Genomic DNA, 23,928 nt, shown 5'->3' with positions numbered 1-23,928 from the left:
GCCCCAGCTCATATATAGTCAGTATTTTTCTTATCCTCAACCATAAATAAATGTTCACAAGAACATAAAATCTTCACGTCTTTTTAATAAGGATGTGCTAGCTTACTTTCATACAGGTGACATCAATTGCAAGAGCTATTAATCTATTTTTGTACTTAGTAGAGTGCAAACAATATATCTGTGAAACACTGATTACTAAATTGTTCAAAATAGTGCTAGTTAAACAAAGAAACAATAGAATTAGCATAAAATAGTGTAAGTTAGTATTACCAATATTTCACGGATATATTGTTTGCATTCTAAGGCGTTTTGTTTTTTTGTTTTGCACTTTTTAAAGAGTAGCAATAATTGTGAAGTTCACAGCAACAATGTAGTCTATAAATTAATACAACTTGTTCCAAGGACTGAATAACTAACGTAATGATTCACATATATTTAAAACATACCTCTATCTGTGGAGAAGTGTTTTCCTATTTACTACAGCTTTTCGATATTCTGCAAACTTGTTAGTTTCAAGCTGCACACTGGAATTGGTTTTTTCCTTCCATCAATTTGAAAATTAATCAGTCAGTACCTTTTACAATTTTGACTGACGGCAGTAAAAACAGAAATTTTGCAACAATCCTTGAAATGTCTGAGTTTGCAGAATATTGGGAATCACTTTAAGATCATCATGCTATCCTTTTCAAAATAAACTTCTTTGTTTACCTTCTTATTTGTTGCTGATAACAAAAGTACACAACCCAGTAGCAGTTTAAAGTAAAACAAATGCTACCTTAGATTTACTTAAGTTAAAGTACTGTGATGGTGCTGTTCATTTATGACTTAGTGAAATGCACAAAGTATATAATAAGATGAATGCCAATAATATTTCTTTGGGTGAATATTTTTGTATGTGTTTTTTGTGTGTGTGAATTGAATATCTTTAAATAAAATTCAATATTAAATATAAAATAATAAGTAATGATATTTCAATATCTAGCATCATTTAATAGGTTATTTTCTTTTTCGGGGAGTGTCTGAGATTTTTTGAAAACCTCAAATTAAGAATAAATAAATAAAATATAATAAATCTTAGCATTATCCAAGTAGTTTGTGTGGAAATCAGGGTTAAATATAACCGCTGGTCAATGGCTGGCCACATTGGACATTGAGAGGTATTGATCAACATGTGATTACTCAAGAGTGGCCTAACATAGCATTTGCAGGGGCATAGCCAAGAGGACCTGCACCACCCCTCCCCCCCAATCCTTACGATATAAAGGCCTGAACATCTATTGTAGTCACTTTAATAGCTCAACTTACCGATGTTCGGAAAACAGGTTTCGCCCCTTCCCCTTCCTGTGACGACTACTATAGACACTATGTTATTGATATATTTAACAAATAAAACAGCTTTTTTCTGTGCTCCATTCAATAATGAAGCACAGTTTTCGACCAATCAGCACATGCCTACTATCCTAACTATACTATGATAGTATATAAAAGTCAGGGCATAGCTATTGAATTTGAATTTTGCAAAACCTTTGAATCAGCAATAACTTAGGCCCCGTCCACACTACGGCGTATAAATTTGAATCCTCAACTTTCACACCGAAACCGAAAAATAAGTTTTCCGTCCACACATGAAAACGGATAAAATGTTTCGCGTCCACACTAGTTCAATCAGAGGTGGCAAAAATGCTTCATTGCACATCACGTGTATCGAAGCTGAAATTGAGCCTGCGGTGAATTTTTAGCCTTCCTGCCATGTTCCCATGACAATCATCACGTCATTGTATCCGAAAAATTTTGGATACGAAATGTTCTCTTCCACACTAATATGGGCGGCTAGCCGGCATTTTCAAATTGTTCCACTCTGGAGACCGTATTCGAAAAAATTTGTTTTCGGTAAAGAATTGTTCTGGATTCCCCCAGACCAGTATGGATGGTAGGCCTAACTGAATAAACAAAAATTCGGATTCAAATTTATCTGGCATAGTGTGGACGGGGCCTAAATAGAATGTAGATAAATATATAAAATTTTTCCAAACATCATCCTCGAAAATGATTAATGTTGAATTTCAAAAAAACTACATTAAAGAGAAGTTTCTAGAAGCAAGTTAGGGACTTGTTGATTGTTGTTCTGGCTTGAGGGATTCTGGGATACTATGGGTTTTGATGAACCTGTTCCTGAAGACTTACTACCAGATTTTCCATTTTTATTAGCAACACCTTGACTCGGACCATCGGCATCTGTATTCAAAGAGCAAGATGCTCTTGTATCATCTGTCTGAGCATCTACAAAATCTTCTGTCCCATCAAAAACCATGTCACTTTTTCCACCCTCGGAAGCCGTGCTGTAATTTGACCCAGCCTCAGAAGCTTCAGAATCATCACTTTAGTGAGTTCTCGACTGTATTGTTGTTTTTCTTGGCCTTTTTCATGGCTAACTTGTGTTCCTTTTCGATTATCTTGATCTTGTGTAGAGCAGAATGGATTCGAAAGTGAAGACGACTTTCCAGAAAATACCCTTGGTAATCATGACTGTAATAAAATAACATGTGAATATCTGTGTTTGAAACATAAAAAAGAAAGACAGTGAAGCAGGAGAAAAAACATAAAATCCAAGGAAGGGGAAAAAACTCCACTCAAATAAAATGATGAATCCAGGAATTTGAATGCCAAGACCCCATAGATGAGAGAAGAGAGAGTAATATTGTATCTGACCTCCTGTTTCCTTAAGTACCATGGCTAAGACCTAGGGCAAACGTCAAACTTTCCATGCACCGAACTTAATTACATCAAAGAATGATGCCTCATTATCACCTGATATCCATTGTTTTTAATGAGTTCGGTGCATGGAAAGTTGACGTTTGCCCTAGGCCTAAGTATCTTAATTGACTTGATATGTCCCTAGAAACAGTTGCATGCTTGGTATTTGTGAGTGTTTTTGGGGGGAGTAGGGGGGCAGTTGGGTTGAGGACTCTTAGGTTAAGGGATTACCTTGCACTTTTGAGATATTTCTTTGCTTGGACATAGTTTCCTTGGTCCATATAAAGAAACCCTATTTCAGCACAGGCATATGCTCCAAGTTGTTTGTCGAGAACAAGATCTTGAGACCTGTCAAGACAAGTCAATCATGTGATGTGTGTAATATAAGCAAGTCTTCCCTTCACAGATTTGAAATGGCTAAAAAAATCGAACCTGGATACATGGGTTCCCTGTGGATTGGCAAACACAGGAAGCCCAACGATCTCGGACCCAGAGCCTACTCAATAGCCAACGATTTTCAGCGAATTGAAAAGGCTCTGGGTTTGAGCAATTTCGAGAAGTTTTTATTATAAGTAATTATTTCCCTATAAAGTCTTTTGAAAATTGCAGCTGAAGGCACTGCCATGTTATTGTTTTTTTTGTGTTTTTTTTTTTTTGGCGCAGCTGTGAGTTTTACTTACTTTTCTACAGCAGCTATCAAGCATCTTCGGCCTTTTTCAGTTTCTCCCATACACAAATAACACATCCCTTCCAAGATCTTCCCCAGACACCAGTCATCCATGTAATACTCGCGTTCTAGTCAAAAGAGATTAAAAAATAATTAACCTTCGTCCACTTTTCTCAAATCCCTTATCTTTTGTATCGTAGAAAACGTATCATCCACGCTAGATTTTAAAGCGTTTAGGACGTAACTACACTAATACGTCTTTCGTTTGAAACAGTTTCTTTTCCTATGCCTTTTCGTAGTCCACAACGGTGAAACCATTTTTTACAATAACTTACAATTTTCTCGCGCGCTGATTGGTTAATTTTTACCACCAATAAGAGGACAGACAGATAAAGCGCGCGCTCTTTCCGTTAGTTGTTTTGATGAAAAATGAGAAGTTTTTATCGTGTTTGTTATTGTAAAAAACAAATTGACATCAGATTTTTGTGTGTCTGTCCTCTTATTGACAATAAATTTCGCAATCACAGTGTCAAAGTAGTATGCGGATCCACACTACTTTGACAATGTGATGACGCAAATTATCATCAATAAGAGGACAGACACATAAAAATCTGATGTAAATTTGTTGAATGGAAACGGGCAATTCGGGCATGCGCAAATAAGTCACGTCAGCATGTTCGGAAGCCCCCATTTCGTTTGTAATTCAAAAGTGTTGGAGAACCAATAAGGTTACGAGATTTCTGAGAGTCAATATATGTGGATTATACCAACTCAGCTTCCATTTCACAGAAACCCAAATCAGTCGAGCCAATCAGAGACAAGAATGAATACTCCAGTCATATCATTAGACTGATTAGATTGGCACAGACTTCCGACAATGATTCAAAAACTAACAATTTTGATTCTTCTTTTTCTTGTAAATCTGGACAGTTCAAGAAGACTTTCAAACCTGGTTCATTTTGTTCACACTTAAAGCATTTTAATCAAAAGTAATGACCAAGCATACCTCCTTTTCAAGAGTAAAAAGAAGAGATACACTAGCTAAAAACTAGTGTGAGCTACGTCGGTGTTTCTAATGAAACAGTAATGATACCACCTCTCTCTCTTTTACTCCGACGAAGGACTAGCGTCCGAAACGTCAGTAAGTTTTTTCATCTTTTCACGGCGTAAAATTTACCCTTTTATCATTACTGTTTCAAGAAAAAAGAGCAACTGGATTTACAAGTAAAGGTACAGTGCACAAGTGTCAGTGATAGTATGTGGATATTTGGCTGACTGGGCCGGGTCATTCCACATTGGGATGTGCTGCAACAGATTATGTACTCGATGTCATCCTATGGTTTCATGGATTCCAGTTATTCTTGACGACCAATCACCTTGAGTCTCGCCCGAAGGGTCATTTCAGCGTTGCGAGACTAAGGTTTTGTGCAAGTTTTAAATACGACGCATATTATTGTAATCGGAGAATAATAAGAAAGAAATGGCTTAAAGAACTCTGATCAGATACAATTATGAGTAGTATTAAAAAAAGGTTCAGTCGGAAGTCGAAGAGCATCCTTGGAGAAGGATCGTTTGGAACGTCGCACAAGGTGGTAAAGGATATTGTCGTGGTAGTGAAGACGATATCTGTTGTATCAATAGATTATGGGCAAGAAATGGATACCTTCTGCCAAGAATATCAAAGGCTTGGAAATTTCTTAGAGGAGAATATCTATTTCGCAAGGCTCCACAGCGTTAACTTGACAACAAGCAGGGGCCAATCTCGCCCGAAGTGTGTAACGGAGTTCGTGGAGTATAATCTCCCTAGTTTCATCAATCGTGAAGATACAGCACCCAAGATATTCGTTGAAGATATCTCAAGGATAACTAGACAAGTTGCTAAGGCTTTGAATTTCTTACACGATCCAGAACAGAGGACTATCATCGTACATCGTCACCTCACACCTAACAACATTCTTATTAAGATTGAAGAAACAGGGAAGCTTCGGGCAATGATTGCTGATGCGGGTCTGGCTCAGACATTTGAAAAATCTTTTGCGTCGATGAAAATAACGGTAGATGAGGACAGATACATGGCTCCTGAGATACACGGAAACATTTGCAACCAGAGGATGGCGGATAAATTCAGCCCAGCCGTCGACGTATTCTCCTTGGGGATTATATCGCTGGAAATGTGTATTGGACAACCCCCTGAACCTCTTCTGACCAGCCAACAAGGTAAATTCTAATGCGTTAATTTCTTGCTAAAAAATATAAGTTCATTAGTAGGTGAAGTAAGTTATCAAATTATGATATGGGCTTTATATGATGTAGCGACAATTTTCTTTATAAGGCCGCAATAGTTTAAGTTTATTCATTTTTTGCTTCTTTTTAGGAATTCGTAGATTTAAAAGTAATATCGAATTCGTTTTACATGGACAAGTATTTATTTAGCTAATTTGTCTTACATCTTAAACTCAAACCCTTAAAAAACCTCTGACGCAAACGTTTCCAGTTTAAGCCTTGATAATTCTAACAGCACCACAAAGTCGATGCAAGCACTGAAAAATCTGGGCTTAGAAAAGTTTTTCGAATAGTAACTCAGAAACGTTTATGTAAAAAGGATGAAACGTCTGTCTGCGGACAAGGTTAAGAAATATCTGAAGATACCAAAGTAAAATACCACATTTGTTTCACAATTATAGGAAACTAACAGGTAACTAACAGTCGCTACCTGCAGCCAGTAGATAAAAAAGAAACCTGGCATAGTTCATACCTTAACAAAAAGGCATTTATTTTGAAACCTAAAATGAAAATTACTCAAAGGACATAATTTTGCCCTCGGTTGTTTACTTAAATCTACAGTTGATCAAATACTGAGACGTCTGAATATTCATATTTCTCATTGGCAAATTTTGACTCTGTTCTATATGCGAGTTGCACAGGAATAACATTAAGAGGTCTTATTTTACTGTCAACTAAACTGACTTGTCGACTGTGTTAACTCTAAAAACTGAGAAAATTGAGAAATCAGTTGAATCATTTTGCATTAGTTGCAGTTATTTTCTTTTCCGCTTCAGTTGATAGGTCAAAACTGTTTTAACCCAGGTAGCCCAATGTACAAGTGTATTGATGGGTTGCAAGCAATCCCAAGAGAATCAAAAGACAAAAACATGGCGGCCATTGTGGTGCCGTTAACAATGGATGCTAATGAGAAATCTTTTGTTAAATGGCACCAATATGGCCGCGATGACGTAACGTGCAATCGAAGAATTCAGAAGACAGACAGACAGATCGTATATACATGCAAAACATGCACCGATGATGTTAGTGATGTTGATGGTGACGATGTTGATAATGGTGATGTTGATGGTGATGATGATGATGGTGGTGATGTTGATGGTGATGATGATGATGGTAATGATGATGGTGATGATGGTGATGTTGTTGATGGTGATATTGATGATGGTGATAATGGTAATGACGATGATGTCAATGAAGATAATGATGAAGCTGTCGAGATGACGATTTTAATGGTGATGTTGATGATGATGGTAATGATGATGATAATGATGATGATGATGACGATGGTAATGATGTTGATGGTGATGATGTTGATGATGGTAATGATGATGATGTTGATGGTGATGATGTTGATGATGGTAATGATGATGGTAATGATGATGATGGCGATGATGGTAATGATGATGTTGTTGATGGTGATGATGTTGATGATGGTAATGATATCGATGATGGTGATGATGGTAATGATGATGATGTCGATGATGAAGGCGAAACTTGTAATGACGATTATGAGGATTTTAATGGTGACGATGATGCTGTTGCTGTTGATCATTCCAATGGTAAAGGTAAAAATGGCGATGGTAATGATCAGTTGATGAAGTAAATAAATATTTTGATGATTGATAATGCTGTTGTTGTTGATGAATGCTCATGGTGATATTGATGATGGTGATAATGGTAATGACGATGATGTCAATGAAGATAATGATGAAGCTGTCGAGATGACGATTTTAATGGTGATGTTGATGATGATGGTAATGATGATGGTAATGATGATGTTGATGATGGTAATGATGGTAATGATGATGTTGATGGTGATGATGGTAATGATGATGGTAATGATGATGTTGATGATGATGATGTTGATGATGAAGATGATGGTAATGATGATGTTGATGGTGATGATGTTGATGATGGTAATGATGATGGTAATGATGATGTTGATGGTGATGATGTTGATGATGGTAATGATGATGATAATGATGATGATGATGACGATGGTAATGATGTTGATGGTGATGATGTTGATGATGGTAATGATGATGGTAATGATGATGATGTTGATGGGGATGATGTTGATGATGGTAATGATGATGGTAATGATGATGATGGTGATGATGGTAATGATGATGTTGTTGATGGTGATGATGTTGATGATGGTAATGATATCGATGATGGTGATGATGGTAATGATGATGATGTTGATGATGAAGGCGAAACTTGTAATGACGATTATGAGGATTTTAATGGTGACGATGATGCTGTTGCTGTTGATCATTCTAATGGTAAAGGTAAAAATGGCGATGGTAATGATCAGTTGATGAAGTAAATAAATATTTTGATGATTGATAATGCTGTTGTTGTTGATGAATTCTCATGGTGATAATGATGATAATGCTGCTACAATGCTGCTAATAATGTAGTTGATGATGTTTAGTACTAATTAAAAATATTTGACTTGAAGTGCAAAGCGATCTACAAAACATGGATGAGCATCATCCTCTGAAAGGACTTTTGCTATCCTGTTTACAAGTGAACCCAGATGACAGAATCTCCGCTCTAGAGGTTGCTCGAAGATTAAAACGCGATGAAAATTTTAAGAATGGTAAGTTATCGTATGAATTATTTAGTAAGTTTTATATGTCATAATATTCAAAATATTATGATTATGAGTTTGACAATTTGTACCTACTGCGCCTGCTCAGTATACGTGACATTGTAACGCACGCTTGTTGTTGTGAGGAACCTCGTCGCCGTCCTGCTGTAGAGTACGACTTTCGGAAACAAACCTCGTTTAAGATATGGTAAAATCTTTGCTTTTATAGTTCAAATGAATCCCAAAACCTTTCGAAAACTTTGTTAACATAGTTAGCTATGAATTGGCATAAAACTGTCCGCTAGTGACGCCTATAATCTCTATATTTTTACGTTTTTCTTCGCATATAGTTGCGGAGTTGTTGTTTGGTTGTTTTGTGTCATTCTTCGCGCATGTTTATTAAAGTGACCTTATCAATAATAAAACACAGTGAAAGCCCTGCTAAATCTTCCACAATATTATATTTTTTATTTCATTCGAAAAGACATATCTAGTTTTATAAATATAACATAATTAATAACATAATTACCTACTCGTACCAACTGCTCCGCACGGTCAAACTGGTACTCGAACTCGTACTCGCCGCAGGCAACTCTTTAAACTCTCACATGCTATATCTCTCTAGCGGGCTTCCTTTTCCAGCGAAAAACGAGAGTGCTGGCCCCTCCCCACCTCTATTAGTGTCGTCACGCAACGCTCACTAACTACTTAGGGGAGTGAGCGTTGCGTGACGACACTAATGGCGGCTGCGTAGGAGACTATATGAAGGGCATCTTCAACAATATTTTCAATGAATGAGAGCGATTAAGATGATGCTTTCCTTACCACAGATGTTATTCGATACGACATCCAAGAGATGAAAAAGGTCCTAGTTTCTCATTACGATGTATGGAAGGCTGTTCGAGCAAGGACTATCGAGAATATACAAGAACGAGATTTAGAAGATGTCATCAAAAATCTGAACAAGGTTCATCGAAATGTAGGCATCGCTAAAGCCTCAAGCTCGACTGCTGCATTGATCGGAGGAGGCATAGCTCTTGGGGGATTCATAGCTTCATTTTTCACGGCTGGTATTGCAATACCGGTCATGATTGCTGGAGCAGCAATGGCAGCAACTGGGGGCCTATTTACCGCAGGATCACAAGCAACTGGGAAAGTCATATCAAGAGCACAACTAAAGAACATCCGTGGAGACATTGCAGATGACATCTTGGAGAGTCAGTCTCTTCGCAAAGACTTTGACAAGTTTGACGCATTGTTTGAAAGAAATTTTGAGAGATATATTTCCCAAGACCAAGAAAGACAGGACGAAGAGATATACGGCTGTTTAAAAAATGTCTTGGATTTACCAAACTTTGACGATTTCATGTTAAGCAACAATATGAAGGTTGGGGGAATAAGAAGTGTCTTTTCTGCCTTCACGGCTGCTTCGTTGACAACTAATGTCGGTGTTCAGGGGACTCGATTAGCGACGGCCGCTTTTCAAACTCTTTCAGTGGCAGGTCGGGCTGCACATCTCTTCGGTGGAATCATGTCAGCCATATCTATCCCTATAGATATCTATTTCATCTATACGTCTATCGATGAACTCAAGAAAGAATCTGAGTCAGAGGCTGCCAAAGCTATTCAAGAATTAAACGAAGGAATGGTTTTGAATGAAAGAAGCTCAAAAGATTTCGTTGAAGATTACATTAACATGAAAGTGCATACCCTAATAAGGGAAAGACAGCATCAGCGTCAAATACATCAGAATGAAGCACAGGAACACGACGAAGGCGAACAAAACATAGGTGGACTGACCATGATAGGCATAGAAAAGATGGCAGGACCAGAAGATTATGAAGGCTTCTATGTAGGAAATAGCTGCTTTTACGCGTGAAGTATAGTGCCGCAAAATACACCCTTTCTCATTTCATTTCTCCAATGATCCACTCCCCTCCTTTCCTAAACGCCCACTCTTACAGTACATTCTGCCCATTGCCAATGTTTATTGGAGAGTTTTGCCCGCAGGCTGGTGCCTGCACAAGAGAACACAGGGTCCCCATCGAGGTACATTATTGCACCAATTTCCAACCCCGTAAAATCCCCATACCAATCAAAAATCAACCCATTAAGAAATCCTTAGTAAAGGCCAGACACTAGATGTAGTCATTGCCAGGGTTTTTTACCGTCCTCAGTGATTCTTTTACGTCCCTCCGTTTAAGCGTCAGGTAGCGCGGAGAGCCGGACGGAACCGCCATTTTACGTGGTCATTCCAGCCACGTGTACGAGCCAAGTTTGTATTGCAGTGCATTGTGGGACTGCTTTAGGGGACGCGCGCAATAGATGCCATCTTGGAAATATGTCCCACAATGCACTTCAATGCCAACTCGACCCAGTTTTTCCTCAACCTCGGAATGGCTAATAAACAGTAGGGGTTAAAAGTAATAGCCAAAAAAAGTAGTTTTAAACTAGGGTCTTAAAGTAGTTATATTTTTGGCTCTCGTTATTGTTGCTTGTTCGTTAGAAGATTCTAGAATAATGTACAAGTAATAGAAATAATAGAAAGTTCTAGATATAGATAAGTTTCAAACATGCCTAAAGTCAAGCATAAGTTCATATTTCAGAAAGTTCTAGAAAATTGCTAAAAATAGGTATGATGTTGCTACATGCTGCTCTTACGCTATTGTTGCGAAGCTGTTGTTGTTGGTCCTAATACTGTTTTTGATACTACTGCTGCTGCTGTTGTTGGTCCTAATACTGTTTTTGATACTACTGCTGCTGCTGTTGTTTATCAAGGTCGTTGCTACTGAAGCTGTTGCTGTTGCTACTATTCTTGCTGCTATTCTTGCTACTGTTATTTATATACTATTACTAGTTTTGTCAGCACTGAACAGAATCGGCACCACTCACCTTTATCTTGATCCAGTTTCTGTTGTTCTGTTATGACTAGATTCAGTAGATGTCGAGAAAGATCAGGTCGACGTCGAAGTACTTGAAACCCATTCCACATGTAGATAAGCTCCTGTATTATAAACAAGGGCAGCTTTTGATTAGTACAACCACAAATAATAAGGACGAATTACTTCGAAACCGCAGGGAGTGGTTGCTCAATTTTCCCAAGCCAGGGGTTCATGTATTACAGGCCCGTAACCAGGGGGGAGCACGGGGTGCACGTGCACTCCCTCCATAAAAGCTTAAGGTCCGATCATCCAATTCCATTTGCTTTAAAATTGCATGTAAATGTTTTTCTTTTTCAATCTCCTTTTTTTTTTAGTTCTGCTTACGTTTTGGTTCTGGTTTTTTATTTTGGTCTTTTTTTTTTTTGGTTCTGCAAATCATTGCCTGTGCACCCCCCCCCCCCCTCCCCTCCCCGCAAGATCTCTGGTTACGCCACTGTATTAAGGTGAACGATTCATGGTAGTGACATGTCGTACCGTGACCCTGACGGTACAGTGTCCGAGCATTAGAAACGTTTTCGTATGACTGTGAAAGCCTCATGGCACGAACACGTTCGTGACACGGCACGACACAGGCATATGCCAGGACTAAGCGAGAACTTACTATCCATCCAATGAAATGCCCGAAACACGGCAAGACTAGGGCACGGACACGGTCACTTAAAGGTCTAGGCACTTCTTGACCAATAAAATTTGCACGAAAATAAATCAGCCTATCAAAATTTTAGAAAACACAATGGGCAATGCAAGCTGCGCATACGGCACTGAATTTTTTTTACAGTCAAACTGCTCTACGTGATTGTTACGAATAATGAATTCAATCTGTACGAGTGTTAAGGGGCTTTCATTTATTAGCGCATGGGGGGGAGGGGGTGGGCAAAATCGTAGGGGGGGGGGGGGTTACATTAATTTGAGAAAGCTGTAAGAAGGGGTTATCACATATCGAGAGGGGTTGAGAACTATTGCAGGGTTAAAGTAGGGGGAGTTGTCTGTAAAGCTTTCCATGTGTTTTTGCCGACCGACCCCCCCCCCCCCCACCCCCCCGCGCTAATAAATGAAAGCTCCCTCATAACGAGTTGTAAAAAAAAATATGTGTATTCAGTATATATTGCACATTATGAAATAACTGTGATGAATGTCGCGTTCTGATTGTTTTGGAGCGCGTGCTTTATGAGAGGACATTGCACGCGCGCGCACTTTCCGTTGCGTCATTCCTAATTATTATTGTAATTTGTATTTTATAAAAGAAATAAAAAACTTGCTTGCTGTGCTGTGTGCAGTCATAAAGCACTTGGGGATTAGCAGAACACTCGAGAAGTGTCCAGAAGCACTCCGCTACGCGTCGTGCTTCTCCTAACACTTCTCTCGTGTTCTGCCAACCCCCGCGTGCTTTATGACAGCACACAGCACGCGCGCGCGCTTTCTATTTCTTCATGGGAATGCTAAGAATATCACAAATATATGAAAGGTCTTACCAGTCCTGGAAGGAACAACCAGTTGCCTTGACTGAAATACTTGACAGACTTGTGGATGGAATATTTCTCAAATGGAATAGATTTGCCAGCAATCCTTTGTTTATAATTTGGCAAATGTCTGCAGATCAGAAAACAATACTTTTTTTACATAAGACTACGTCACGGAGAGCAACGAGATGCGGCAAGAGCTAAAGCCTGGCATGCTTTCTTATCTAGTGTATGTATATATATTATAGAGGCTTTGTACCATCACGTGATGGCAGCCATAACACAAGGCGCGCAGGAACAATAGAGTCGTTCTCCCCTGGTAAACTGAATTACTTCTCATGCAAATCAGATTAGACAAGATTCAATTATTGGTAGTTCGTTCATGTTCTAGAAACAATAGAACAACGATAGAAGACAAGACAATGCATACAATATAAAACAATACACTACTATACAATATATGCATTGTATTCCATCAGAACATGAACTTATTACCCAATTACAATTATTCCCGTTTCCTGTCATGGCTACCATCACGTGATGGTGCAGAGCCTCTATATCTAGGTATTCTAACCACACAATTGATAGGGTGCAAGCATTCCCAAGAGAGTCAAAAAACAAAAACATGGCGGTCATTGTGGTTTCGTTAACAATGGATGCTAATGAGAAATCTTTTGTTAAATGGTACCAACATGGCCGCGATGACGTAATCGAAGAATAACAGTATAAGCCATTCCGAGGTTGAGGGAAAAACTGGTTCGAGTTGGTATTGCAGTGCATTATTGGGATGGTTTAGGGGACATCTTTCCAAGATGGCGTCTGTTTCGTCTCGTGAAACAGCCCCACAATGTACTGCAATGCCATCTCGACACAGTTTTTTCCTCAACCTCGGAATGGCTAATAGGGACTTTAAGATTCGCAAAATCTGCGACGGCGATGTCTACCGGAAGTGTAAATTACTGCACTTTGGATTTCGAGTCTGTTTAAGATCTGTCTTCCCTGTCGATGAGTTGACTTTACTGACAATGTTTTGAATGAAATCTCCAATGAACAGAACCCTAAAGAGAAGTTATTCACACTTCCGGTTGACGTCGCCGTCGCAGATTTTGAGAATCTTAAAGTCCCTAATATCAGTGAAGTCACAGTGAATGGGACACGCACCTGAACATGTACTCCTCAGTGTCCTCTTTGCCGTTGTCATCTTCTTTAGCGATTTGCTGTCCAGTTATTCGGGCCATGAGTCTGAACGATCCCTTCAAGTACATGTAGGTTGTCTGAATTAACAAACACAATTTGAGTCATTATATTATCAGCACTTTCTACCACCACAGGGTTACCAACTGTTGTAATGGCGGCAGGACGACAAACAACGTCATAGATCAGCAAAAACAATAGTCCTCTTCACACCTGACGTAATGAATCTTCGTAGGGTTACTAAAGTAAAGGTGCACTTTTTAGTGCTGGTATTGTTTTTAAATTTAACTTATTTAAATTTTCGGCCGCCATTTTGGCAAAGGGTTTATTGACAGTTGGCTTTCTTTTGAAATCTGGTTTAAGACAAATGGTCGACAAAAAACATGAATCTTGAAATCTTGTTGTGCTAAGAAATTAAGCAATATTCTTTAATGAACGCTCTCTCTACTTTTTTCAACGTTAATTCAACATTAGAATTATGGAAAATAATTGCCCCCTCCTTTTCAGAATTCCTTGCGAGGAATCTGATAAGGGAAGCTAAAGAGCCCTCTGTTATTTACCTTTGACCACCGACTTTCTTTCAATAAATTAGACGCGTAATGAAAAGCCTTGGGCCAGTTTTGCTGCAAACTATAATACAAGAATGAGTCAACTATTGAAGAGTAGACCAATAATTGAATCATGTAAGCCGATCTAAACATAATCTAATTTTGATGCTAAAATGTAAAGGAGGGCATAGCTAGTTCTCCAGAACGTAAGATTTAAAGTGAGGTCGCTGATAAAAAGGAGAGACAAGCAAAGGTGAAGTCTGGTAAAAAAAGAAATGGTAAAAATGTTGGTTTGCCACGGAAAGGAATCCGGTACTAGCGATCAACACCAAACCCTTCCCTCCCCCCAAGGATTTGAAATTCTAACATATGTTACCTGTAACACCACATGAGCTCCCAATAACAAATGTGATGAAATTGTTTCCATTCTGATTGCACTTTAATCGAGTAATTGTACCTTTCTTCTGCCTGAATAACATCATAATCCAGTTAACTTCATTGACAGATGCAGGAGAGGGGCGAGTTGGTTTGCATTCGCAAGAGAGTCAAGATACAAAGATATGGCGGCCCAAGGGCGGATCCAGGGGGATGGTCGGGGGATGGGGGGGTCGCGACCCCCCTGTCATTACTGAGGTCAAATGGTCTTCCTGTGGTAAAAATGCGATCGGGATTCCTTTGCCCACAAAATTTACCCCTGAGACCCCACCTTCAAAAAAACCCTGGATCCGCGCCCTCGTGGCCATGTTGGTCGTATCAAGAAAACCATACCACAAACATGGTGGCAAAAAACGTAGCGTGAAACGAAGAATTACGATATTCAACATGACCTCATGGATTTTAGTTCCTTACTGTACCCTTCCCTTCACACTTTGACGTCATTTTATAATTATTAGTAGTTGCCTCGTTTCCCCCTTCAAAACATTAAGCACCTTTACATTCTCAAGTTAAAATACTCTGAAACTTTAATCAATATTCAAGCACTTCTTTTCTAGCCTGCGTGCAGCTGCACGTAACTGTGGTTAAGCCGCCATATTAGAGACCTTATATATAACCTCTAACCGCTTCGGCTCAAGCCCAAAAACATGCCAGCAAACACGGAGAAACACTCAGCTTCAATGAAATTCAATATGGCGGCTCTTACAGGAACTTCGTTATGACGCCATGCTGAATGTCGAAAATGTGACGGAAAACGCCTGACGTCGAACTGCAGTTTGAGGTTGTTGGTACCTAGCAAGAACATCGTGCTAAAGGTCTGTATTAACCAGAGTTTAAGTCGGGCTACACACAGGCTATCCATTTCTGGCCTGTGCAGAAGTTTTGTTTGATAAACGAGAAGAGGATTTTTTATCAGCCTGAGGTCTAAAAACACTCAGCTACGCCTTGTGGTTTTAAAAACACTTGCTCGTTCATTAAACACTACACAACCTACCTCATCAAGTCGGCCTTGCACCTGTTTAATACGACCAGCAAAATATAGAAAAATGGCACCCTACAAAAAAAACAGACGGGAAGAAATGAATAAATTGAAAGCATAGCGGTAGTTTTTTAAAGGGAAATTGAAAACTGCACAAATGAGACCCGATCGTACTATAATCTTTCACGTGTATAAACTTTGCTAAATGACTGTGAGGTCACAGTGATTGGATTGTCGTTATTTCTTCTGTTCTCAGTTTCATTGGTTCAGAGCAGCACATTTCTTCTGTTCTTTCATTGGTTTAGAGCGGAAGAAAGCATTTGAGAGTGGTTATGTGAATGTAGTCGTTTTTTTACTTGACCGATTCAAACGTAGCCTTTTCTGCAGGCTTCCCTCTTTCCTTTAGGATTTCTCGTGTCTTTTTTTTGGCGGGCTACCTGTGGTGTTCAGATAAATGTTACCGAGAAAGTCTTATAGACTAACCCTCGGTGTCCACTTCCCGAAGCTCGAGCCCAGAGTCTTCCGGCTTTCGGTCAGCGGGTTGGCGCCGGTATCAGGCGCTGACGACAAAGCAGGAAGGCGCTGGAGGACTTTGGGTACGAGATTGCCACTTCTCAAGCCCAATCCCTGAAGCCAATCTTCGCTCTTTTATCACACAAAATGACAGACCCCTACGGAGGAGGCTTAATAAAACGTACCTTAGGAAAAGTCTTGAGAAATGGCTGCAGAATCTCATCAGCATATTCTACGTCACCATCTCCAATACCTACAAAATGAATAAATATTTAATTAACCTTCGACTCCTTTCCCTAATGTTTTCCTACCTATCTATCCATCCATATTACCCCACAGGGATCATTTTATACTCTCTTGCTGTCCTAATAAGACATCCCTTTCTCTTTTTTTCCACTCCTCTTTTTTCTAAATCTTTCCTTTTCCTGACTTTTTTATTCCTTTTTTTTTCTAGTTCTCCCTTTCTCTTACAAAAATGCGCAAAGATCGAGAACGTGTCTTCATCAACCCGATTGTAATATAGATGTCTTTTTGAGGGTAGGGTGGGACAACGAAAACTGGAAAACCCTAAGAAGCACAGGAGAAAAACTAACGAATAACTAGCCTACTAAATTAGACAATTCGAAGAATCAATGATAGATGACTTTGGTGAAAGACAAGAGTTCTTACGATATTCAATGTGCAAGAGCACAAAACATGATGGGAAACCGAGTACTACACACATCAGAACAAGAAAATCAACAGAATTATCACAAAAAAATTACTGTTATTTTCATCTGTTGAAATACTTACGGTTTCATAGAAAATGTCGCAGGAACAATTGTCATATGAGTTGAAAAAGTGTAAGTACTCGGATTACCATCATGCTTTGTGCTAGAGATTCGTGCTCGTGCACATTGGCTATTATCACACCTGTGCCTTCAGTCAAAGAACAGTGGCCTTACCTAAATAGTAAGTGATTACACTATGATAGGCCAATAAAATCATGGCACACATTGGTGATCTCAGACTGTCTCCTTTACAACCTTTATCCAAATGCTCCAGACCTGAAAACTGGCAGTTTAAAAAAAGATATTTTTTTATGAATTTACGAGGAAATATTCCATGCATCTTGTCCCGCAATCTTTAAGTAGATTTTGTTATGGGTGGCATGATACTGTCTATCACGGCTGAGTAGTCAAGCCTGGGGTTGCGCGTTCGAGTTGAGTTTGTTTGATGTTTCATTCTCTTCCTTGCAACTTTGGTTTTTCTTCTGGTTTCTTTGAGTGTTGTATGTTGTCAAAGTAGAATGTAATAGTAGTGCGTGTGGGCAAACCTTATGAAAGAGTCCCTTACAATGAGTGATGGTTATAAGTAGAGAGGTCTTTCCGGGAAAGCACCAAGAGTCAAAGAACGCTGATTGGACGAACGAACCTCGATAATTCCATGTCACTACCGTGACCGTAACGTAAGCTTTTCTAATATTAAATCTACTCTGATAAATGGGCGATAAAAATAAATCTTCCATAATGGGTGATAAGAATATTGCATTAGCCAATGGTAGCTAATGTACGTGTAAAAGAATATTGCTGTCAAACCAAAACCATTGTAACACAAGTAAGAAGAAGGGCGCAACACTAAATAATGTCTCCGCGAAATTGCGAGATAAGTTGCAAAGAACATTGCGTTGTGTAAAATCTTTTAAGATGCTGCATTCCAGGTGCATATGCTGGGGCATTGCGAGGTCTTGATTATAGCGGGGGAAAATCAATGTGCCCCCTTCAACCCCCTCCCTACGCTAGTGTGCATATTTGTACTTGACCATCATTTCTCCATACTGCAAGTATGGACGCGTGTTTATGTGCACGGCTGTAGTTAAGTGTGAAAACCTAAACCAATCAATAAAAGTGCAAAACGATGGAGTAGGGGGTTTATAGAAGTCTACCTTGTCTCCTGAAAAGCCAATATACTCAAGGATTTTGAGAATTCTCGCGGGAAGAAGTGAAAGTAGCTGTGAAGAAAAAACACAAGTTAGTGAATTGATGAAAGTAGTAACAGTTAACTGAATGAATGAATGAATGAATGAATGAATGAATGAATGAATGAATGAATGAATGAATGAATGAATGAATGATGAATGAATGAATGAATGAATGGACGGAACGATCAAACTAACAAACCAAAGTATGAATGGATGGATGGATGGATGGATGGGTGGGTGGGTGGGTGGGTGGATGGATGGATGGATGGGTGGGTGGATGGATGGATGGATGGATGTATGGGTGGGTGGGTGGGTGGGTGGATGGATGGATGGATGGATGGGTGGGTGGATGGATAGATGGATGGATGGATGGATGGAAGGATGTATAGATAAGCGAGTGACTAGGTGGGTGAGTGACTGGGTGACTGACTGACTGTGTGATTGAGTGACTGAATGAATGACCAACTCGCCAAGTGAATGACCAAATATACCAGTGTGCATTTTTGTAGAACTAACCAGATTGAAGCTACCAATTCCAAGGTGAACACCTCCTTCAAAGTCTTTTCTCTGAGGTGATTTCTGAAGACCTTCTGGTTCATTCATGACCATATTGAAACACGTCCTGAGACAAAACCATATTCAAAAAAATATTAATAATCCAACATACAGACAGGGTTCATGCTGAGGTAGCCACTTAAAATTCAAGGACTATTCAAAAGTATACAAGGACTCAAGGAGTATGTTAATCCAACTATGCCAAGGTTTTACATGGTGGTTGCACATGGCCAACTTTCAGATTTTCCAATCTTTCTGACTAGATCTTTTTCAGAACCATGCAAGTAATGATCAAAGCAAAAATTCAAGGAGTTTTCAAGGAGTTTTGCTAAAATCCTAAAATTCAAGAACTTTTCACGTGTTTTCAAGGAGTTTAAGGAGTAGCACGAACCCTGCACAGAATACACAGAGAACTATAAACAAAAAGGTAGGCAGACAGAGATATGGCGAGACACAGGTCCAGGCTACTTTGACCACTCTTCTCATGACAAGCACAGGCAGCCCCAAAGAAGTAGCAGTCAAAGGAGAGGCCGGCATCTGAACCAGTAAGACGCTGACACGCAGAAAAATATATTTTGTTAATCAAAACAGCCCAACACCTACTTATAAGAGTTGTAACAAGCTTTGATTTTAAGAGCTCCTTTTATAAAACTGATAAGATTTTCATCCTACAAAAGAAAAGGATAAAAAAAAATGGTTGAATAGTCTAAAAATGAGAGAATACTTTGTCAATATATTAAGGAGTGGGAAGATGGAACAGAAGAGAATGATGGGAAAGAGAGGAGAGAGGATAGGAGGAGTGGGAATTAGGGGTGATAATGGGTAAAAGTCGAAAGGGAAAAGTGGGGAATAGGGAATGAGATCTGATTGAATGAAAGGGGAGGGAGGTAAAGAGAGGAGTATAAAAGAGGGGAGATTCGGGAAGAAAGAGAATTTAAAGAGAAAAAGGAGAGGGAAGGAGGGAAGGACAGGGAAGGACAGGGAAGGACAGGGAAGGACAGGGAAGGAGAGAAAAGGAGAGGGAAGGAGAGGGAAGGAGAGGGAAGGAGAGGAGAGGCAAGGGAAGAAGAGGAGAGGAGAAATAAGGAGGGGAGTGAAGTTGAGGAGAGGAGAAGAGAGGAGACTACTATACCTGTATAAATGTAAGTAAGGCTCTTTGTAATAAGCACTCTGCATAACAGAGTTCAGCATGCCTTTCTTCTTCAGTAATACCTTCATAAGAAGGGTTCCAGATCCAGCTGCTCAGTGACTCTGACCAGCTTTGTTTATATCTTTGTCTGCATCAAACAAATAGATGTTACAGTATTTAGTGTATGGAACTATCAGTCTTAGGCGTGAGGGATTGGATTAAGTGGGTTGATGGAGATTGGGGTATGGGTAATGGAGTATGGGGTATGGGGTATGGGGTATGGGGTATGGGGTATGGGGTATGTGTATGGGGTATGGGTATGGGTATGGGTATGGGGGATTGAAGGAAGGAAGGGAATAAAAAAATGGTATGCCGGAGAGAAAGGAATTGAAGTGTGGGAGGTTGAGGGAAGTGGAAAGAGAGATTAGAAGAAGGTAATGGTTGGAAAAGCAAATGAAAGAAGGAGGCTGGGAGTTTAAGGAATTGAAGTGTGTGAGGTTTGGAAAAGGGAATGGTGGAGTGGAAGGTTTGGGGAAATGGAATGGGATTGGAGATTGAAAGAAGAAAATGTTTTGAAAATTGAATGGGAGAAAAGAGTATGGTAAAAGGAATGGAATTATGGCAGGTCAGGGAAAATGGAATGAGAGATTGGAAAAAGGGAATGGTTCAAAAATTAGATGAATGTAAAGGAAAAGGAATGAAAGTATGGGAGGTGTTAGGGGAATGAAATAGGAGTATGGGAGATTGGAAGAAAGCAATGGTTTGAAAATTGAATAAGATTAATGGAGGTTGGGAGAATGAATGGAAGTATGGAAGGCTGGAAGAAGAGAATGGTTGGTAAGATAAGTAAGAGTAAAAGTAATGGAAATTATGGTAGTATGGAAAGTTGAGGATAGAGTTGTGAGGTTGGTAGGGTAGATAGATAGATAGATAGATAGATAGATAGACTTTATTTAAAGAGGGTAAACACTAAAAAGTGATAACACTTATAAACTTGTGGCCCCCACCACAGGGTGCAAAAGAATAATAATTAGGATATTAAATACGGTAGCATGCGTTGAACATATATTACATCTTATTAGTATTATATACATACTTGTCGCACACATCCATTGCAACCTTGATACTTTCACATGCCTGTTCTATGGCTTGCTGAAATTAAAATACAAATTCTCAGATTCAACTTGATGACCATGCTAGACACATCTCAGAAAAAGGGTCTTTACTCACAGGTTCAAAGGTCATGACAGCCTGAAGGTACATGATTGTACCATAACCAAGAGCATGATACATACTTTCTTTAGCCCTGGAATACAAGAGGCCATTACTAAAAAATCACTGACTAGCCACACATATTGTTTTCTTTAAACATTTCAATGTTTATCAGCCCTAAAACTGGGTCTGATCGTATGTAGGGTGGATAGTGCTATCAGAGCCTGGTCATGCGAAGAGTGGATAGCGCTATCTGACAGATAAATTCTTATCCAGTAGATAAGTCAAGGCTGTTACCCAATAAATTTATCCACTGGATAAAATTTATCCATCCATAGCACAATCCACTCTTCATACAACTGGGCCATGCATAATTGATCAAATCAGGGCAAAGCTTTTCACATCAAATTTAGCTTGTTTAGGCTTTGGAGAGGGAGAGAAAGTGGAGAACAGAGGAGAAAACCCTTAAATCAAGGAAGAGACTTGACAAGATCTACTTGCATGTGATGCCAAGTCTCGGAATCATATTTGATGCCCCACAGGTAAGAGGTGAACACACAAACACTACACCTCTATTTTCCATTTTAAAAAATTATTTTCTCCTAGCATTAGTGAAATTCGGCAATTGGCAGCCTGCTATTTCAAGCTCGTTCCTTGTAAATAGTGCAGGTAGCATGATTGCTTTTGAACAGTACACACAATATAAATTACACTCAGCTTAACTTACAATGGCTCTAGCATCCTTTGTGCTTTGTAAAACTTATTTGACAGACAAAGATTGATTGCAACAGCTGTGGTGCGAATAGCATCTGGTAGAGCTTTTTCATCACTTTTACTTGAACAACTACAAACAGAAAAGCATCAAATAATAACACTATTGAATAAACAAGAGCAGGAATTTTTTCTTTTCGTTTTGATTGATTTCCTGGTGACTTCAATAAGAAGTACCCCTTTAATCTATTCATCTTCATGGCAAAATATTATACAAATTTCTCTAAATATAATTGCAATATAGTAAAGCTATACCACACAAAACATATTTCATGCAACTTCTCACATCGCAAAAAAAATTGTTGCAGGTTGCACCAGACAATGTCACACAAAAATATTGGTTGCAATTCGCTTTTACTTTCTACAACAATTTAAAAAAAAATTTAGATGGACATGGTTGAGCGCACAAGCCAATCATTCATTCATTGATTCAAAAAGCTAATCATTCATTCATTGATTCCAATTACTTGAATCAATGAATGAATGATTGGCTTGTGTGCTCAACCATTTTTCCAAAAATAGTTGCAGAAAGTAAAAGCCAGTTCTACTTTTCCTGTAGCAAAAATGAAAACTCCAAGTAGCATGAGGGGAATATGTCAAACATGACAAAAGCTCATGCAAATTGTAATATTTTTTGCAAGATAACATTTAAACATTATAATAAATAAATGTGTACACAGTGAGAAAACTCAAGTATCTTCAAGTTATATAATTTTGAAATTTGATTGAGCCAATGATCCAAACGTTATACTAGCCCTTACTATGAAACCCCAAGAATATAATAGCAATATTTGTTATTTCAATCATATGTAGATGAATAAATTACCTTAAATTTAATGATCTAATTCTAAACAACGAAAAATATCCTCGTAGTCTAACATGTTATTTGTGGTTAAATAATGTTATTATCAACTTTAATTATCACTAGATCAGGGCAAGATAAAATTTGGGTTAAAGAAATTGGGTAAACATGAAATACGGCAAACGAAAAGGAACAACTTTAGGGCATCTTCAGTTGAATAATTTTTAAAATAGATATGTAAGCTTATTTGTTTACAGCAATAATATCGTAATGATACAATGACAGCTGATATTTTGGGTTGTAATTTTGACAAAAAATTAAACTTATTTTCACTCAAATTTACAATCATTTCAAGTATCTTTAAATGCTACAACTGCTTTAGAGCCCCTTGGAATTAGTTGGGGTTAAAAAGTTCAGTTTTTTCGCACAACAAAATGAAGTTTTACTTTAATTGTTTTCATTATTCACGCTATTCAACTTTGATAGCTTGTTTTGGTGAAACAAATAGAAAATATGACTGAAAACTCCATTGCTTTACCTTGCAACGCTGTCCAATTCTCCCTTTCCTTGTTCTGTCATGGTAGACAGCTGGAGGGCGAGCTAAAGGGAGGAAATTTTGGAGGAAAATTAGAAAAATTAAGCGGAATTTTTCTTGATTTGATGCATGGTCACCTGTACTGTTTACCTGTACCCAGGATACTTGACCTACAATAACACAGGAGCCCCAACACTAACAAACCCCAAAATTATTCAAGATATGATTTTCTATTTTCTTCAAAAATAATCTACAAAGAATTGTCATTATTTTTGAATTTATTATCGAGAAATTTTCTTTTTTTTTTAATTTTAAATATTATTATTAAGATGCAAGATTGATAAGACGAGATATATAAGCTAGAGCAACGTCTAGCGTTTCTAAAATTAGAACCTACTGAATTCAAAACAGAAAGCTTGTATTATAAACAAGAAACTCCCTTTGAAAAGGCAAAATAGTAGTAAACATAAGCTTTAATATCATTCAATTTAAGATCACCTGGCGAGAGGTTATACATTCCCCAGCAGGGGAAGAGTGAGGGTATTCTATGAGGGGGCGTGTCCAGCTGTCATATTGCATGTCACAACATCAAG

General features: G+C 38.6%; 2 protein-coding genes across 2 annotated transcripts; one reads left to right on the top strand and one right to left on the bottom strand.

Moving 5' to 3' along the window:
* Positions 1-65: 65 nt before the first annotated feature.
* Positions 66-23,478, bottom strand: LOC116292949 (tetratricopeptide repeat protein 39B). Its single transcript, XM_031700299.2, is given in 20 exon segments — positions 66-2,378; positions 2,380-2,526; positions 2,986-3,102; positions 3,435-3,549; positions 11,193-11,304; positions 12,715-12,832; positions 13,864-13,976; positions 14,457-14,526; positions 14,821-14,912; positions 15,874-15,933; positions 16,557-16,624; positions 17,316-17,424; positions 18,296-18,361; positions 18,848-18,953; positions 19,490-19,554; positions 20,019-20,163; positions 21,112-21,167; positions 21,246-21,321; positions 21,955-22,071; positions 23,339-23,478. Coding segments are annotated over 20 exon segments (2,094 nt in total). The 5' UTR covers positions 23,380-23,478; the 3' UTR covers positions 66-2,077.
* LOC116292950 (uncharacterized) lies at positions 4,830-11,947 on the top strand. Its single transcript, XM_031700300.2, has 3 exons — positions 4,830-5,638; positions 8,169-8,309; positions 9,131-11,947. The coding sequence occupies exons 1-3, from the start codon at positions 4,933-4,935 to the stop codon at positions 10,177-10,179; spliced, it is 1,896 nt and encodes a 631-aa protein (XP_031556160.2). The 5' UTR covers positions 4,830-4,932; the 3' UTR covers positions 10,180-11,947.
* Positions 23,479-23,928: the final 450 nt, after the last annotated feature.

Source organism: Actinia tenebrosa, unplaced genomic scaffold, assembly GCF_029948245.1.
Source record: "Actinia tenebrosa isolate PJP-AT-01 unplaced genomic scaffold, QUT_ActTen_1.0 PGA_scaffold15__27_contigs__length_11533743, whole genome shotgun sequence".
Classification (NCBI taxonomy): Eukaryota; Metazoa; Cnidaria; class Anthozoa; order Actiniaria; family Actiniidae; genus Actinia; species Actinia tenebrosa.
This window is presented reverse-complemented; position numbering and strand designations above follow the sequence as displayed.